This window comes from Xiphophorus maculatus, chromosome 16 (assembly GCF_002775205.1).
Source record: "Xiphophorus maculatus strain JP 163 A chromosome 16, X_maculatus-5.0-male, whole genome shotgun sequence".
NCBI lineage: Eukaryota > Metazoa > Chordata > Actinopteri > Cyprinodontiformes > Poeciliidae > Xiphophorus > Xiphophorus maculatus.
This window is the reverse complement of record NC_036458.1, coordinates 22,231,816-22,250,880: the sequence shown is the minus strand read 5'-3', so window position 1 is coordinate 22,250,880 and position 19,065 is coordinate 22,231,816. Positions and strand designations below refer to the sequence as shown.

At 43.1% G+C, this 19,065-nt stretch overlaps 1 protein-coding gene across 6 annotated transcripts in view; it reads right to left on the bottom strand.

Moving 5' to 3' along the window:
- nfix (nuclear factor I X) overlaps positions 1–19,065 on the bottom strand; it is a 210,039-nt gene that overhangs the window by 182,238 nt on the left and 8,736 nt on the right. For 4 of the 6 annotated variants that reach the window (XM_023348391.1, XM_023348393.1, XM_023348396.1 and 1 more), the window contains exon 2: positions 14,779–14,862. In XM_023348391.1, the coding sequence (XP_023204159.1) occupies positions 14,779–14,862 (84 nt within the window). Of the gene's footprint in view, positions 1–1,418; positions 1,625–14,778; positions 14,863–19,065 lie in introns of those variants that run through there. The other 2 variants (XM_023348395.1, XM_023348398.1) reach the window with 1 other exon arrangement.

The following is a 19,065-nucleotide window of genomic DNA, read 5'->3' as shown; positions in this document are numbered from 1 at the left end:
CCAAATATAAAAGATAAAAATGACCATTCTTTGCTCCGAAAGGGAATCGCTAAACTGACATCTTCATTTAAATTTGAATTTAAATGCTAATCCGGCATTTAACATTACCTTTAAAATATGCAATATATTTGACTTAAAACAAATTATTTTTTGGCTAATATTCAATATCCTCCAATGTTCATTTTTTTGGTGTAGTGTTCTAAAAAAAAAAAAAACTAAAAAAAAACAGAGGAAAGCACAAATAATTTAACAAGATTTAGAGTCAACTAAAATAGCTCTACGGTCACTTTGTCTCACCCGGAAAATTCCTGATATTTAAAAAAACAACTTTTCCCTGAAAATGAGACGAGATACAAAAGACAGTAAGAAGGAAAAAACGTTAATCTGGCATTTGCTGTAACTCAGATGGATCTTAGTATTAAAAATAACTGGAAAGAAAAAAAGCAACAAGCGACAACAGTCACAAAAAAAATGACCAGATATCTTACATTTGACTGTTCTGTTTCTAAATAAGGCAACAGTGAGGATTAAAAATGAAAGGCGTGGAACATGAGGGCCATCTTACGCTTAGGCAAAAATATGAAAAGCAGGTAATATTAGATGTTTAACTTAAAAAATGTGTATGAAAAAAGTTTTTAAAAAAGAATCCTACAGTCACTGAATGGTCACAATATGACGTCCAGGTGCCTTATTGTAGTTAACGTGTAACTGCAAGTGTGCACGTGTTGCATTCAAGTGCAAGCACTTGGAAAACTGAGCACTGCAGCAGATAAGGGAAAGAAAACACAATCGCAAGGGACCGTTTATTATTTTACACACACACACACACACACACCCGCACCCCCGCACACGCAAGTTCCTCAGTCTCACGGTCAACATCCCAGTCTCAGAAGAAAGTGCCCCACGCACGGAGCCCGGTGGGCCGGGCGTTGTGCGCCCCGCTCCCCCGCGCTCACACTCCTCTCACCGGTCAAAATCTAGACCCGCCTCGACGCCTGGGGAAAAAAATAAATAACTCGCCTGCAATTTTTTTTTCTCTCTCTCTCTCTCTCTACGTTCTTTCCCGTCTTTCCTTCCTTATCTTCTTCAATCATTAATACTGTTTTTAGAATATAAAACACACATAAGAAGAAGAAACGCCATTTTCTTCTTTTAAGAAAAAAAAGAAGAAGAAAAAGCCCCGCGGTGCGCAGGAAAGTTTCCTGCGGCATGGAAGCGCGACGAGCCGGGACGAAGTTTCGGAGTGAGTCAGACGAACAGAAACAAGCTCCGACAAAAACTAACAGACGTGTGGAAAATAATAGACAGAGGCAGCGCTTTTAAAACGCACACACACACACACGCATAACACGCACACACACACACCGAGAGAGAGCATAGTAGGTCCCCAAACAATGAAATAAGAGAAGCGAGTTTACCTGTGTTAAGCAGTACGGCGAGTACATGGTTATTTTTAGCGGGAAGGATTGGAGAGCTTATTTAAGTTGGATGGAAGCTCGGTATATGGTGCTGCATGGCAGTCGCTCGCCGTCCTGTTTCTCTCACTCCATGCTGCTGCTGCTGCTGCAGCAGCTTACAGTAACCCCGCCTAGAAAGTGAAAGCTTGCACAAACTTTTCAGGGAAAAAACTTCGCCTCCCTCCCCTCTGCTCCCCTCTTTCCTTCTAGCAGGACTTTTAACCGCTTTCCTTTGAATTCTCCGGAAAGATGATTTGCTTTTACCGAGCGCGCGCGCGCTCGCAGATTTCGCGGCAATATATAAGGCGGTGTAAATCCAAGCTTTATTTAAAAGAAAAACAAAAATATAATTTTTGTTATTAATTCGTGGTCGGCGCGCGACGCCCTTCACGGCAGCGCACGCGCTTTCCTCCTCCGTCTCTTAACGTTGCGTTCACTGACCCGTGCATTCGGCGTCGCCTTCATGTGTGCACGGGGTGAACAGTCGCTCTGCTCGTCTTTAGTTACTGTTTGAGGTGGGAACAGAGCCGACCCGAGGTTTCACAGAGCCCTCGGCAGAATTGGCCCCCACTGGCCCCCCAATACCACATGCAGTTAAAGGAATAGCTCACATTTTTTGAAAGTGAGGTTTTCGTGAAGTTATTACCAACAGTTCCCTCGCTTGCATCAGAAAGTTGTGACGTCCCATTGGGTTTGTAGAAAATTGAAGACAAGCTAACAGCTAATGAACTACTTAAAACTATTCATAATGTGCAGGTCAGCTCACAAATTTGAACCCCTATTCTGTTTGCACACTTTGCCATTTTATCCATTTCGACTTGAACACAAGCAATTTCATCCCCATTCACTTTAATCACTCCGTTTGAAGTTTATCTTTAGTTTTAGGGTAATATTGTCATGAATTCTGAAAATAAATTGTGTGGAAAATGCTAACATCTCCTTCAGACTTTGTGTTCTTATATAACATTATCTTACACTGGGTTATCATTTATTTCGGTTCTCAAACCTCCTGACTATCTCCGATCAAATCAAAATTACCCTCAGAGACTTTCTGCTGGTAGGTTTTTAAATTTATTTTGAGCAGTTAACTACACTTCTCTACAGTGGAGTACAAAATATAGAAAATTAAGAAATTAAACGTTCAAAGTGGCAAAGAAGCAAAATAACCAACTGCTTTTAAAAAAAAAACATTTTTTCTGGGGGCGGGGGGGGGGGCACGGAGGGATTTACAAAAATAATTCTCAAAATGAAGATTGTGGAAAAAATTGGTATTTAACTGTAAAGGAAGCGTGATGACGTTGATTCAAGCTTTGATCCTTGAGAACAACACTTAAACACTAAACTCCTTTTAACTCCGGCCCGGCTGGCACTGACAATGGAGCAGTTTGTTTGGACTTGTGAGCAAACTTAATAGTTTATGAGTCCGGAACGTCTAAAAGATGTCAGATGGTCTGCTGATCATTAAAAAAAAAAAATACAAAAAAATAAAAAAACAAGGTATGCACTGATCTTACTAAGACCAAAATCGGAATAGGACGATTTTTCCCTGATCTATTCTGACTGTTGATCAGAAAAGTTGCATTAAAACTATTTTCAATGTACTTTGATGCACTTTACGTTTTGCATAAGTTGCATAACGCTTAGGGATAAATGTGTGGATGCATATATAAGGAGTAATGTTGTGATTTCTTCATTTTCTGTAGTATTCAAAAACACCACTTCATTCTAAGAACTTTCAGTACACTTTGTGTTTTCCCTTTTTAGTTCTTGGCCTGAAAAAAAAAAAAGGAAATGGAATCTAAATCAGTCAAAAGGATTTGAAATTGGTATCGGTCCGAAAGAGAGTCTGATCGGTGCATCTCTATTTACGTGGCACATTTTTCAACGTCTCCTGTGAAATTTAAAGCGATCTGATGGGCTGTGCGCTGCCCCATCAGGGTTTCCCTTGGTGTATTATCAGCCTGGCAGGCCACCAGGCTTTACTTGCCCACCATCTAGGCTAAGCATTGTTTTGTCTTTTGTTAGTTTCTTTTAGTGTTTGCCTTTTTTAAGATTGATAGCTGGTGTTTAGGTATTGTTAATAACGTCTTCCAACAACACCTAATGATTGTTTCAAATTTCCTGTCAACTTTGACCATTTTTTTAACTCAAAACCTCGGCAGTCCGCTGGATGATTGCTTGCATTATGAGGACTGGTGCAAACCTCTGAACATGCTGAGGCTTCTAATTAGACAAAATGACTTTGTTAACGCTTGTTGTGGTCACGGCCAGGTTAGGGCTCTCAGCCTCTGAAATATTCCGTTTCAGATCGCGAGGACGCCCCCTCCTGCCCCCGGTTTACATTGGATTAGGCACTCGAATTTATTCGCAGGCATCTGAATAAATGCGTCTCCTCATCGCGGCACGCAGGGTTAAGTCTGTTTGTTTGCTGAACCCTGTTTGACCCAGTCTGGAGGCTCAGAAACCAGCAGGGCAAGTCCAAGCCAAACAGCAACTGCAGCATTCACTGGAGAAGAAAAGTAGCACACGGCGAGGACGGACGTATAATCACAGTCTCTGAGCTGCAGTGGAACTCCGTACGCTGGGGCGTGTGGGGTTTGTGAAGTAAAACATTTTCTGCTGTGAATGAAGGTAGGACCTGACAATTAAAAATATATGTACTAAAAATAAAATCAAAAATAACACGGAGCTGAAATTTCTTTTGGGTCTGACAATCGGAGTCCCGCAGATTTACGAGGGGCCTGCCGCTTGTGCGTTTTCCACCACAAGCCTCTGCAGGCGAAACAAAGGGATCTGGGCTCTGTGTGGCCAATTACCGCACGAGGCCAGAGACGCGAGCCAGAAACAGGCGGAGGAGGGGGTCCGGGGGGGAGGCAGGACGCAGGAGCGAGCAACACGACCGCCGCAAGAACCCCAACCTCATGTCCTCATCGGTGAGGTTAGAACGCCGGCATTCCTCTCTGCGAATACGATTACTAATATGAAAAGCACATGCACAGACACACCCAATAACACACACACACACACACAGATACTTTTTTCTTTTTGGTGTCTTTTCATGGCGGTGCACTGACTTCCTAAGAACTCCCTCTAACTTTTCAGGGGGTTTTTTTCCCCTTTGTTTCTCGGCTAACTTTCGCAGCTGTCATCCGAAACGCGAGAGTGCAAAAGGTTAGAGTGCGTCCTCGCAGCCCTCCGCTCCGCTTTGCGCAATAACACTCCTCTGCCGCGGCTCCTTAAATGAGCCACGCATTTAGTGGTCTGTGTGAGTAAATCTCTCATTAAGTAACACATGGTAGAGCCATATGCTTCGGTTGGTGGGTCTGCTGTGGCTCTGCGTTTTCACACGCTTCGAATATACATATTTACCACTGCTCCAGAGCAGCCAGCCCAGTAACAGCTTCACCCACCAGCTTAGTGCTGCTGCATGGGAAAGTCACATCTGAAGCTTTTTTATTTAAGAAAAAAAAAAAAACATTTCAGAGAGCCGTCCTCTTCGTACACTGCCGTCCAAAAGCGTTCGGACCTCTTAAATACGCAGCACAGTTAACTGAAAAGTGAAGGATTTGCAAAAAATGTGACATTTTGTTTAATGTTATACCCAGGGCCGGATTTACGAGGATGCGGCCTGAGCTGGAAACCGTTTTGGTGTCCTATCCACTGAGAAAAATTATTTTGCTAATGCAGATTACAGTACAGCTGTGCATGGTTCTATGCATAATTTGGTATGAACTGATGATGGTAGGATTAATATACCCCTTGGCCAACAGCTGAAGTAAATTACAAATACTCTAATCAAATACTTGAGAATTGTTTATTTTTATTTTTTTTAAATCCCCCCCAAAATTATTACAACTCACCTGATATGACTAATAAGAAGTACAATGTCTGCAAAACATGAATTTATTTAAAAGAAAAAAAAAAATCTGTGAGCGCACCCCCCAAAAAAACTGGACTAGTGCCCCTGTAAACCCTTTCTAACGTTTCTAAAAGTACAATGGCTGAAAAACATGCATTCATTAAAAAATAGAGAAGAAATTAAACATTGGTGGGCACCCACAAGAAAATAGGAGCCCTGGGCTAGTGCGCTTCTAAACCCTTTCTAAAGTCTGGCCCAGCTGCTAAAAAAGAAAAATCCTGCCCATAACATCTTACGCTACCTCAGTATAAGTACAGCGAACTCTGCACAGACTAAACCTCATGATGAAGCATGGCAGGGAAAGTATGATGCTGTACGTTTGCTTTTCCTCAACAGAGGTAATAGATGCAATCTGAGTTTGTTGGAAGATGAAAGATTCAGAAGTCAGCTCGCTGCAAGGGATCAAAATAAAGGGGACCCAATACAAATCCACGGCGTGCTTTTTAGATTTTTAATTGCTAAAAAAAAAAAAAAAGGACATCCTACATCCTTTTTCATGGTTTATGACATAAAGTCCACTGACGCTGTGGAGTTTTGGTGACAAAATGGGAATGAGTTCAATAGGCGTGAGCACATTTTGCAATACTGTCTAATAAAGAGGCAGTTTTGGTGCGTGAAACAGGTTATTCAAGGTAGCCGACCTAACATTTGCATAAAGAGCTCATCCACACACACAGTATCGCGCAGCCGACACCACACCTGTGCGTTGGGGTGTAGAAGGAGATGGGATAACAGCAGAAAGTGGAGATAAGCAAAAGTGCGGTGGGCTTGTTTGGCTGAGCAGATGTGAGCTCCGCCAGCCCGTTGTTTACACACCTCGCACATGCAGGGCTTCTGCTTAAAGTGGTGGCTGTCAACCGAAGGGGAATCCCCGGCTAAGAACTTTTAAATTTAGTTACCCGTGCAGCCGGAGCCTTTAAAGTCCCCTTTTAACAACAAAAAAACAATTAAAAAGAAGGAACATGTAAGGAAGAGTATTTAGAACTAGAGGTGGTTAAATGCAACCCGAACTTAAAAGAAAACTAAAATGGCTCTGTTGTGTAATGCCGCTGAAAATATTGTCAGCTATCTGTTAGCTGCGAAGCAGCAGCTAACAGATAGCACTGTAAAAAGCAATGAGGATAAAGCAGTTCAAGAGCACAGCATTTTATAGTTTTTACTTTTTTTTTAAAAAAAAAACAAGGTCTGCTACCTAAAAAAATCTAAACGCTTTACGTGTTCCAGTCTCGGTACGAGTTTCACGCAGGAAAATTAATAGTGTCGCACGGCTTCCGACCTAGAAATGTGCTTTTCTGTACGCTGAAACACACAACGTGACGCAGCACTCGCCGCTGGTGTTTAACTCGGGACAAGCAAAGTGTTTAACAAAGCGAGAACAGCCGTAGAAAATGTGTCTCAGATCACGATTCCACCAGAGAAATTCTGTACTTGTTTTTTTTTTTCTACAGAAACCACTTGCTGCCTTAAACTTTTTAATTCCTTTCACATAACAGGGCAAGTTGCACATTAAGATTCTAGATTTTTAACCCATAGGGGCAAAGAAGCCTGGGCAAAATTGCAAAGGCTCCCCTTTTTTTCCTCTCTTTCTCTTATGCGCCTGTGTGTGTGTGTGTGTGTGTGTGTGTGTGTGTGTGTGTGTGTGTGTGTGTGTGTGTGTGTGTGTGTGTGTGTGTGTGTGTGTGTGTGTGTGTGTGTAAATAATAATGGTAATGGTTTGCAGATGAGTGGAGGGAGCTGTGAATGACATTATGATTGTAGTGTAATTACGAAGAGCTCGAAAACAGACGGACAGAGTTCAGAGTAATGACTTGAACACATTTAATACTAGAGGTGTAACGAAACATCCAATTCACGAGATGAAACAATACGTGATACTACAGGCTCACAAAGTAACAGGGATTTTTAGTAAAACTGTAGGGGTAAATTAAAGCTGCAAGCAGCCTCGGGCGGCCCTCGCAGCAAGCGCCGCTCCGGCCTATTGGCCACCGCGGGGGTTCCGGCCACCGCAGAAGCTCTCGCACGTTTTCCAGAGCCGCAGCCCGCTCCCCACCGCAGAAGCTCCGCCGCAGTTTCCAGCATCGCCGCCCGCTAGCCGCCGCAGAAGCTGTCGCGCATTTTCCCCGCCCGTCCACCGGGCGACAGGCGTGAATGCGTTCGGCGGCGCTCCCCGACGACTGTCGAAAAATCTGGTGCAGATCGGTCGATGCGTCGAGGAGATACGGCCGATGTATTAACTTAGGGGGCGCAGTGGAGTCAAATTACATCTCAAACCCGTCGGGCTCTTTAGAGGTGAACAAAGATCATACATATCCAGTTTGGTGCCAATCGGATGATCCACGCGTGAATTAGAGCCAAACGTATGCATATGGCGAGGGACTGATATTCGCCATTTGGCCACGCCCACACGGTTCAGCCAGCAGCGAGCATTGACAGAGTTTATCATCCGAATCATCTTGATTAGGTCAAGAGAGCCATAAACGGAGCTTTCCACGGAAAAAAACGGCACTTCCTGTTCCGAGGGGGCGGGGCTTAGATGACGTCATAATATGGTGACGTAGGATCATCCGGCATCCCACCAGGAACACTCAGGCAAATTTTGGTGCAGCTCAGTCAAAAAATGTGGAATCCAGAGGCAAACGTATACGAACGGCGTTGCCGCCATTGAAAACTCTTGGCACTTTAAAGCAAGCGAGACCAACTTCCTATCTGTCATCCAACACAGAATCACCTTGATTAGGTCAAGAGAGCCATAAACAGAGCTTTCCAAGGAAAAAAACGGCACTTCCGGTTCCGAGGGGGCGGGGCTTAGATGACGTCATAATATGATGACATAGCATTGTCAGGCATCAGACCAGGATGAGTCAGGCCAAGTTTGGTGCAGCTCGGTCGAAACATGTGGAATCTAGAAGCAAACGTATGGCATCGGCGTTACAGGTCACTTCGCCACGCCGCCACACCCAGCTGCTTCATCGCAGCCGGTCAGGGCTTGGATCCACAATACACCAACATGTCTTCTGTCTCTGGACACAGTTTCATGTTGATTAGGTCAAAGGGCTAAGATAGCGACCGTTCACAGTAAAACATGACACTTCCTGTTCTCAGGGGGCGTGGCCTAAGTGATGTCATCATTTGACCATTGGATATTATTGGACACTCGATTATGATCAATCACTGAACGTTTGGTGTCTCTGTGAGTTTTTGTGTTAGAATTACAAATTATTTAATTTTTTCCTCCATTACAACAGTGAACTGTCATTCCGTAGGGCAATGCTGCCCTCTGGTGTCGAATTACTGAAATAATGAAACTATTTCAGTGGGCAGCAGAGGGCAGCACTGCCCTACAAACAACGAACATGGACTGTTTATTATGTAATTACACAGAAGATCTCTCTAATTCATTCTGAGGGGGCGGGGCTTAGATGACGTCATAATATGATGACATAGCATTGTCAGGTATCACACCAGGATGAGTCAGGCCAAGTTTGGTGCAGCTCGGTCGAAACATGTGGAATCTAGAAGCAAACGTATGGCATCGGCGTTACAGGTCACTTCGCCACGCCGCCACACCCAGCTGCTTCATCGCAGCCGGTCAGGGCTTGGATCCACAACACACCAACATGTCTTCTGTCTCTGGACACAGTTTCATGTTGATTAGGTCAAAGGGCTAAGATAACGACCGTTCACAGTAAAACATGACACTTCCTGTTCTCAGGGGGCGTGGCCTAAGTGATGTCATCATTTCACCACAGGGTATTTTAGGACACCCGATGACGGCCAATCACTGAAAGTTTGGTGTCTCTGTGAGTTTCTGTGCAGGATATATAAGAGTTTGGTGTTTCATGGCGAGTAGGTGAACTTTGACCCCTGGTAACCCCCCTTCAGCAAGCTCATACAGTCACCAATTTGATAACTTTAAATCAGACATGCCTTATGATCAGACTGACCGAGTTTGAAGCCGATCAATCGAAATCCCTAGGAGGAGTTCGATCAAATACGAAGGCTGTAAACGTCAAACTCGAGGTCCAAAATGGACCTTCAATAGAAAATGGCCGACTTCCTGTTGGGTTTCGACCATGGCTCTCATAGACTTTTTTGTACGTCCTGACAAGATACACATATGTACCAAGTTTCGTAATTCTAGGTTAAAGCATGGCTTGGGGCTGTTCATTTAAAATACTCTAGGGGGCGCTATAGATAAATTAGGCCACGCCCACCAAATTTTGTTATGAATTCCTGTCGGTGGGTGGATAAGGATCCATCCTAGTGAGTTTGGAGCAGCTGGGCCCGAAATTGTGGAATTCAGAGCCAAACGTATGGCAACGGCGTTACAGGTCACTTCGCCACGCCGCCACGCCCACCTGCTATGTCAAAACCGGTCAGGGTTGGAATCCTCAACACACCAACATGTCTTCTGTCTCTGGACACAGTTTCATGTTGATTAGGTCAAAGGGCTAAGATAGCGACCGTTCACAGTAAAACATGACACTTCCTGTTCTCAGGGGGCGTGGCCTAAGTGATGTCATCATTTGACCATAGGGTAGTGTAGGGCACCCGATGACGATCAATCACTGAAAGTTTGGTCCCTCTATGTGTTTTTGTATAGGAAATATAAGAGTTTCGTGTTTCATGGCGAGTAGGTGAACTTTGACCCCTGCTAACCCCCCTTCAACATGCTCCAAAACTCACCAATTTGATAACTTTAAATCAAACATGCCTTATGATCAGACTGACCAAGTTTGAAGTCGATCAATCGAAATCCCTAGGAGGAGTTCGATCAAATACGAAGGCTGTAAACGTCAAAATCGAGGTAAAAAATGGACGTTCAATACAAAATGGCCGACTTTCTGTGATAGTTGGCTTATAACATTAAATGTAAGTTCTGAGTCTTTTGGTGAGCTCTACATGTGTACCAAATTTCATGTCTCTACGATGAAGTACGTTCATACCATTGTGTCAACATAAAATTGCTAGTTGCCGCCGTTCAGCAATTTTTTTTGCGATTTTTGCGACAACCTTAAAATTCAAAATTTTTAAATTTTCTAGTTGCGACCGCCAAGTTTGGTGAGTTTTTGAATATGATAAAGCCCCCAAAAAGGCTCCTCTTTAGGGGGGCAGAATCGTAATAATAATTAAAGCTGCAAGCAGCCTCGGGCGGCCCTCGCAGCAAGCGCCGCTCCGGCCTATTGGCCACCGCGGGGGTTCCGGCCACCGCAGAAGCTCTCGCGCGTTTTCCAGAGCCGCAGCCCGCTCCCCACCGCGGAAGCTCCGCCGCAGTTTCCAGCACCGCCGCCCGCCAGCCGCCACAGAAGCTGTCGCGCATTTTCCCCGCCCGTCCACCGGGCGACACGCATGAATGCGTTCGGCGGCGCTCCCCGACGACTGTCGAAAAATCTGGCGCAGATCGGTCGATGCGTCGAGGAGATACAGCCCATGTATTAACTTAGGGGGCGCAGTGGAGTCAAATTACATTTCAAACCCGTTGGGCTCTTTAGAGGTGAACAAAGGTCATACATATCCAGTTTGGCGCCAATCGGATGATCTATGCGTGAATAAGAGCCAAACGTATGCATATGGCGAGGGACTGATATTCGCCATTTGGCCACGCCCACACGGTTCAGCCAGCAGCGAGCATTGACAGAGTTTATCATCCGAATCATCTTGATTAGGTCAAGAGAGCCATAAACGGAGCTTTCCAAGTAAAAAAACGGCACTTCCTGTTCTGAGGGGGCGGGGCTTAGATGACGTCATAATATGATGACATAGGGTCGTCAAGGATCCCACCAGGGTCACTCGTGCAAAATTTGGTGCAGAAGCTATCGACCGTTCACAGTAAAATACAAGACTTCCTGTTGTCAGGGGGCGTGGCCTACGTGATGTCATCATTTGACCATTGGATATTATTGGACACAAGATAATGATCAATAACTCAAACTTTGGTGTCTCTGTGAGTTTTTGTGTTAGAATTACAAATTATTTAATTTTTTCCTGTTCAATTCAACATTGAACTCTCATTCCGTAGGGCAATGCTGCCCTCTGGTGTCGAATTACTGAAATTACTGAAATAGTTTCATTATTTCAGTAATTCGACACCAGAGGGCAGCATTGCCCTACACATGACAAAGGATACCCTTTGTATTACACAGTCGATCACAGGGGAACTTTGAGCCTTGCTAACTCCCCTTCCACCTGTTCAAATGTCACCGTTTTGATAACTTTGAATTAGACATGCCTTATGATCAGACTGACCGAGTTTGAAGCCGATCAATCGAAAACCCTAGGAGGAGTTCGATCAAATGCAAAGGATGTAAACGTCAAAATCGAGGTCAAATGAACTTCAATCTAAAATGGCCGACTTCCTGTTGGGTTTAGAGCATGGCTCTAAGAGACTTTTTTGTACGTCCCGACAAGATACACATGTGTACCAAGTTTCGTAATTCTAGGTTTAAGCATGGCTTGGGGCTGTTCATTTAAAATACTCTAGGGGTCGCTATAGAAAAATTAGGCCACGCCCACCAAATATCGCTATGGATTCCTGTTCGGGGATGGATAAGGATCCATCCTAGTGAGTTTGGAGCAGCTCACCCCGAAACTGTGGAATTCAGAGCCAAACGAAATTCGATGGCGTTCGCAACGCCGCCACGCCCACCTGCTTCATCGCAGCCGGTCGGGGTTGGAATCCACAACACACCAACATGTCTTCTGTCTCTGGACACAGTTTCATGTTGATTAGGTCAAAGGGCTAAGATAGCGACCGTTCACAGTAAAACATTACACTTCCGGCTCTCAGGGGGCGTGGCCTACGTAAAAAAAAAATTTCACTGCAGGGTATTATAGGACACCCGATGCCGATCAATCACTGAAAGTTTGGTCCCTCTATGTGCTTTTGTATATGAAATATAAGAGGTTTTTGTTTCATGGCGTGTAGGTGAACTTTGACCCCTGGTAACCCCCCTTCAACATGCTCCAAAACTCACCAATTTGATAACTTTAAATCAGACATGCCTTATGATCAGACTGACCGAGTTTGAAGCCGATCAATCGAAATCCCTAGGAGGAGTTCGATCAAATACGAAGGCTGTAAACGTCAAAATCGAGGAAAAAAATGGACGTTCAATACAAAATGGCCGACTTTCTGTGATAGTTGCACTATGACATTACTTGTAAATTCTGAGCGTCTTAGTGAGCTCTACAACTGTACCGAATTTCAAGTCTCTACGATGAAGTAAGTGAATAGCAATGGGTCTTTTGAAAATTGCTAGTTGCTGCCGTTGAGCAATTTTTTTTGCGATTTTTGCGACGACCTTAAAATTCAAAATTTTTAAACCGCCTAGTCGCTTCCGCCAAGTTTGGTGAGTTTTTGAATATGATAAAGCCCCCAAAAAGGCGCACGAAGAGGGGGGCAGAATCGTAAGAAGAATAAGAAACAGTACAGATACAATAGGCCTTCGCAGCGCTTTGCTGCTCGGGCCTAATTAAGATTCCCAGTTTTGCCTTTCAAAAAGTGGAAAGGTTTGTCGAACCACTTTGGTTTTTAGTGTAGAATATTTTGGTCCAACATTAACTCTTCCTTACATTGTGGTTTTAAAATAAAACTTAAACCTCAGATTCTGAACTATAAAAATAAGTAGTTATACATATTTTGACCAAATATACTGTAATATGCATTAATAAACACAGTGGGAACTGCTTAAGCTGCCAGCGCAGATGCTGTCTTCCTTATTTCCACTCCCGGATGTTCAGTCAATCAGCACCGAGGAAAGTAAAAGCAGCTCCTGGATTGGCTTTTTCGAAAACTTTGAGACTTAATCTACGTTCACATAGCAGGCAAATGTGATCCAAATCGGATTTTTATGCCCTTATGCAACCCATATTGGACTTTTCCATGGCAGTATTGACGAAACGACCCAATCCAGATTTTTTTCCACCACAGCTAACAGCATGTCAAGTAGCAGCCTCACAAGCTGGAATTCAAAATGTTCTTCCAAATAACTCAGATATGCTCCAAGAGAGAAAATTGCAAATAGGCAGAATTTATGTGAATAACTTTGAGTCACAGTGAAAAGACAAATTTGCAAATGCAAATCACAGACTAGTTTTAATGTTTTCTGGTGGTGTTAGTAACCTTTCCAGCCCACATTTGTCATGATAAAGTAAGACTGATTACCAAAAAAATAAATAAATAAAAACATAAATGGCTGCATTAAGCTGTTTGAAAATATTAGTTTTCCTCATCTTTATGACACCACAGTTTCATGAAAACTGCAACAAAACAGAGAAGAGCAATTTTCAAAAGTATCCGTGTTGATCAAGTAAGCGACTAACGTTGTTTTCACACCTGATAGTTTGGTAGATTTGGCTCGACTGGGGACCAAAATTGCAACATTTATTACATTTTCAGCTCCTGTGTCAAACGAATACTGTGAAAAAACAGTTCACCTCCCTTGCCTGTGGTGGCGCTGCACCAAGAACCACCGAAGAAAACAAAGGCAAAACCTCTGAAGAAGACACCGAGCACAGCTTCCTTCTTCACGAAATGTAAACAAAAATGGAGTGGCCTCAGATTTTAGCGGTTATAGAATTTCTCTTTTGTTTTTGGCTTAAGACCACGACCCATTTTTCCCCACTGGGCCCAGATACACATGCCTGTTTTAGTTGTATTTACCCAGAATGCCCTATGCTCTATGGTTTACTTCCAGCTTTTGGAGCAGTCTCTGGTCTGATTGACATTCATATATGCATTTGAACCACACCAGAGTTCACTTCAATCAAACTGAGAGCGCGGTTTGCAGGCGGACCATAGTTCACTTTTTTGGTCCGCTTCAGAATTTGCATTCACACCTCCCCAAATGAACCGGACTTTGTAAGCAACAAACTAGAGTTTAATAAAAGCAATCTAAACGGGGCTGGTGTGAATGCACCCCACGTGATTTTGTGCTAATAAGAAGCTAAAAAACAGATGTCAACTTAAGCATTGTTAGCAGCTAGCCGGTCACAGCTGATAAACAGCTGAAAACTCCAGTGTTGTTAGCAGCTAAAGGTTTGGCAGTTGTGTTATAAAAGCCTTCATATTGTATCTTGTCTTTCACATTCTCAATGTTGCTTTATATATCTATGTATCCGACCAAAAGTGTTTAATGTGAAAGCCAAAATTATTGTTCTTTGATGCTAATGAAAGTGAGAACTACTAGCTTGAAGCAATTACATAGCACTTTGTGAGACAGACCTCATCTTGATTAGAAATATCCTAAGATTTTAATATAGGACCTCGTTACACCCCTAACTAACATCAAAACAAAGATCCACACACACACAAATGCAAAAGTGATGATGGTAATAATTCCACAAATAATGTTAATGGCAATAATAATAATAATAATAATAATAATAATAATAGATGCATACCCTGTATGAATCTGATACTACATAGCACTCAGGCATCCCAGGAGCTCTGGAGGGTTCTTCGTTCAACAGAAAGGACTCCGTTGCCTGAAACATAACACAGCGGTCATTCACTCACTCACAGTGACAAGGCATTTACAATCACGCAACTTAAAAAAAAGACACAGAAAAGCTACTTGCAATGCTGCAGAATCAGATTTTGTAAAAATCCTCCTCATCCCTCTTGACCTATATAACCCACCACAGCCCCGGCCCCCCCCGGCCCCCCGATCCTTCCATCCCCGTTTCTCCAAGTCCCACCAGCAGACAATCTTTTCATCATTGCAGTCCGGACGTGTTGCACAGGTAGAGCGCGCTGCCCGGCCGTGCCCGTGTGCGGAGCGGAGCGGTGCCGCTCCGAGGCCTCGCCCCGCCAGCCGTCAACTCTTGCTGTATAATGAGGAGAAAAGTGTCTCGCTTTGGCACAACTCGCATAATGCTCAGACACAACGGCATTTCCTGTCTCAATGCCATTTCACCTGCCTCATCACTTTTCTGTTGCTGCGCACTGATTCAGCAAAAAACATTCACACACACAGTCTGATATTACACAAACTCAGCAGAAAGCCATACATACAATTCTTTGCTAAATTATTCACACCTTTTATGTATTTTTTCACATTACGACAATGAATATAAACATATTTGGATGCTATGTGCCACCGCCTTCGGATAGGGTTTACAAGGGCACAAGTCCATGGCCCCAGTTTTTATGGGGGCACCCCACAGATTTTTAGAAAAAAAATTTTTTATGAATGAGTGGTTTTCAGATTCACTTAATAAGCCCATTATCAAGTGAGATGTAATAATATTTTGGGATTTTTATGAAAAAAAAAAACAATACTGAAGTATTTGAAAATTATGAAGCGATAGTCATTTTTGGAGCTACTGGAGAAGGGACGTATTAAACCTACCAATGGATTCATAATGAATTATGTATAGAACTACCTATTATTGTATTGTATTTTGCATTAGAAAAAAAAAGTATTTAGTGAAGCCCAGGGGCCCACATCCTTATATGTTCGGCCCCTGGCCCAGTCAACAGAAAGTGAAGTGAAGTGGAAACAAAAAGACATTATTTGCTGAATTTCTAAATCTGAGAAGTGTGGCATTCATTAAAGAAATCTGTTTCAGCCAATTGCTTACAAATGGAACTGGGTAAAAAGAAGAAGCCCAACTGTGAGCCAGGTTCTTATAAAAACAAACATCTCCGCCACACCGTTTTGAAAAATAATATTGTACACATGAAATCGGTTTCAGAAAAGTTTTCATCCACAAGAACCCACACACACACGCCACAGAGCGTTGTTTTAAACATGCCGAACCTGTAGGGGGCAGCGTAGCACAAAACTAAAACCTATGTTAGCCAATCAGTTGCTTCAAAAAACCCATAACTTCCTGTTAGGAATTACACATAGCTTTATGAGGTTCATTTGTGTGGACAGATATATAGATTGAACTATTTTTAAACAGTGTATTGGAATATAAAGTGAATTAAACACAAGACAAGAAACAAGAGTTTTCTCAAATCTCCACTTCGGTTTGAGGGTCCATAAATAATCGCTTTTAGTGATATAAAACAAAATCTTTTGTGTGGATGAAAGGCCAAAACGTATTAAAAAAAGCATTTACTTTCCCAGATATCCAGCTACGTGTGGACTGTATTTAAGTATGAATAAAGCTATTCTACAAAGGCTTCGGAGAATTGTTAGAGAATATTTGTGAACAAAGAGCATCACGAAGAGTTAAGGAACACAGCAAACAGTGATGAAAAATGGCCCAGTCAAAGTCCAGACCCAAATCCAAACTGAGACCCTGTGGCAGGACTTGAAAAAAACCTGATGATTACAGACACTCTCCACCCAGTCTGACTAAGCTTGAGCTAATTTCCAAAGTGCATGTTATAATACAGAGTCATGAACCAACAGGCGTGCTATGAGAAATAAAATGACAGATAATCAACTTTGCAAATTTTCACAACTTGGTGTGCAGCGGGGACCACGCATCTGCCATCCAGACGCAGCCCGGCCACACTACGGCCTCTGTGTTGCATAGCTAAAGTGTTTATATCCAGCGTTTGTTCCTATTCAGCGCAGTTCATTTGTATGCTACGGGACGCACCGGCGGAGGCTCTGAACGAGCAACCAGGGCGGTTCTGAAGTCAATTGAAGCAGGCAGGCCAGACAACATGGAAGGCCGGGAACCTGAAAGCAGGGAAATCTGGGTCAGGGTGAGAGTTCTGCCTGGCTCACAAACCACCAGGTATTAGCTTTGCATCTAAACTGGTACAAAGTGAGCAAATTTAAATCCTTGGAATCGAGTAAATAAAAATAAAAAAAACCTGTTAGGCTGAGGCTAAAAATCTGCAGGGAAATGAAAATAACTCAATCAGCTGGAGGCGAGAAACTTCAGTCGCTAAGTTTTACTCTGCAACTTACCGGAAAGAGGAACACAGGGGGAAATAATCCTGTTTTCCAGAACTTTCCTAGCGTTACCTTGAGCTGGAGCGAACGTGCACACCCTCCCTCCCTCCAAAAAAAAAAAAAAAAAAAAAACAACAACAAAAAAAACAGGAACAAACTTTGCTCGTAGCCGGCAAGAAAAAAATGCAAACTTATTGAAACTGGCATGTGCGATAAACAATTCGGAGGGAACTCAAACAGACATTAGCTTGCTTAAGCATTAACATATGCACACAAATACGCTCGCGCGCGGGTGTGACACGGGATTGCCCTTGAACAAATACATGCAGAGACACATGCATAAACACAGCACTATAATAAGTCCCAGACTTGGGCTAACCGAGCTGCGGCTGCAGACACAGGCTATTCATATCCTTCAGAATGAGAGGTTACAGCTCGAGTCCTTTTCCTTTTACCGTAGCAAAAGGAAGGACAATGTGCGCGTGTGATTTCACTCCGAGTTTGTGGCCAAAGGTTTCAGGCGGGCTGATTAGCATAAGAATAACACAGATTTCACGTAGCCCAGAGTTTAGCACGAAGAAAGTTAGAAGTGGAGCCGTCCGATAATCTGGGAAAACACCAACCCCCAGCCCCCGGCGTCGCATTCGGCCTCAGCGCCCAAAACTTTCCGGCGATGTCACGGCTAATACGCGAGGAAACACCGGAGGAAAACCATTTGTCCCACTAAATGGTGCCCTTGTCAAGCTCTTCGGGGTTTTCTGTTAAGCTCTTAAAACGACCCAGTCCAGCTGAGGGATATATTTTACTCTGCTGATAATAACAGAGCAGCACAAAATGTGGCACGACGGCAGTCCTCGCCCGCCTCGTGTTTTCTGGCACGTTTCAGTCATTTGAAGATGAAAAATGACCTGCGCCGGATCGGTGTGGCTAAAACACCCCGGGAAAAAAATGACAGGATGAAACACGGGGAGTCTTTCTCCACACCGCAGTGTTGAATATTTCAAAAATACTTTATTTCCCCTCTCTGACATTTTACAATTTACAATTCACAAACTGAGCCCCCAAAACAGTATTTGCTCCTTTACAGATTTCTCCTATTTTTTTTTTGACACTGGTAAATGTTTAGACTACCAAACTAATTTTTTCTTTTTTTTAGATGTGGATTTGATTTAGTAGGAGAAAAGTATCTGCCCTTATTAAATCATCAATGAACTTTGCTGAATTACAGGATTACTTTTGGCTGAATTCTCTCATCCATACACAGAGGCCTGTTTTACTGCCTGACCCACAGAATAAAGGAATCACCTCACTAAAACCTGGCAACATAATTAAGGAGTAGACAAAAAAAATCTCAACCTAATCCTCCAAGCTAATAAGGTTTATGAACAGATGAGAAATTCAACATGTGGAGCCCTCCATGATTTGATTAATAAGATGAATTTAGCGGAAAAAAAATAACTGCAATCTTTGAGACTTAATCTACGTTCACAAAGCAGGCCAATGTGACCCAAATCGGATTTTTATGCCCTTGTGGGTCCCATATTGGACTTTTCCATGGCACTATTGACGGGACGACCCAATGCAGATTTTTTTTCCACCAAAAAAAAAAAAAATAATAATAATAAAATCTGACTTGAACCACTTCCATATTTGGAACTAAATTGCAAATGTATATTTCTGCAGATGTTTCCAAACGTCTGAAGTCTGAACGGTTATGATGCATTTAATCCGACTTTTACGTCACTGACTGGAGACGAGCATCGTCGTTCTGCACCAGCAGAAGCCAGAGCAGGCAGAAACAACGGCTTAAAAAATTTAAAGTTGTGAA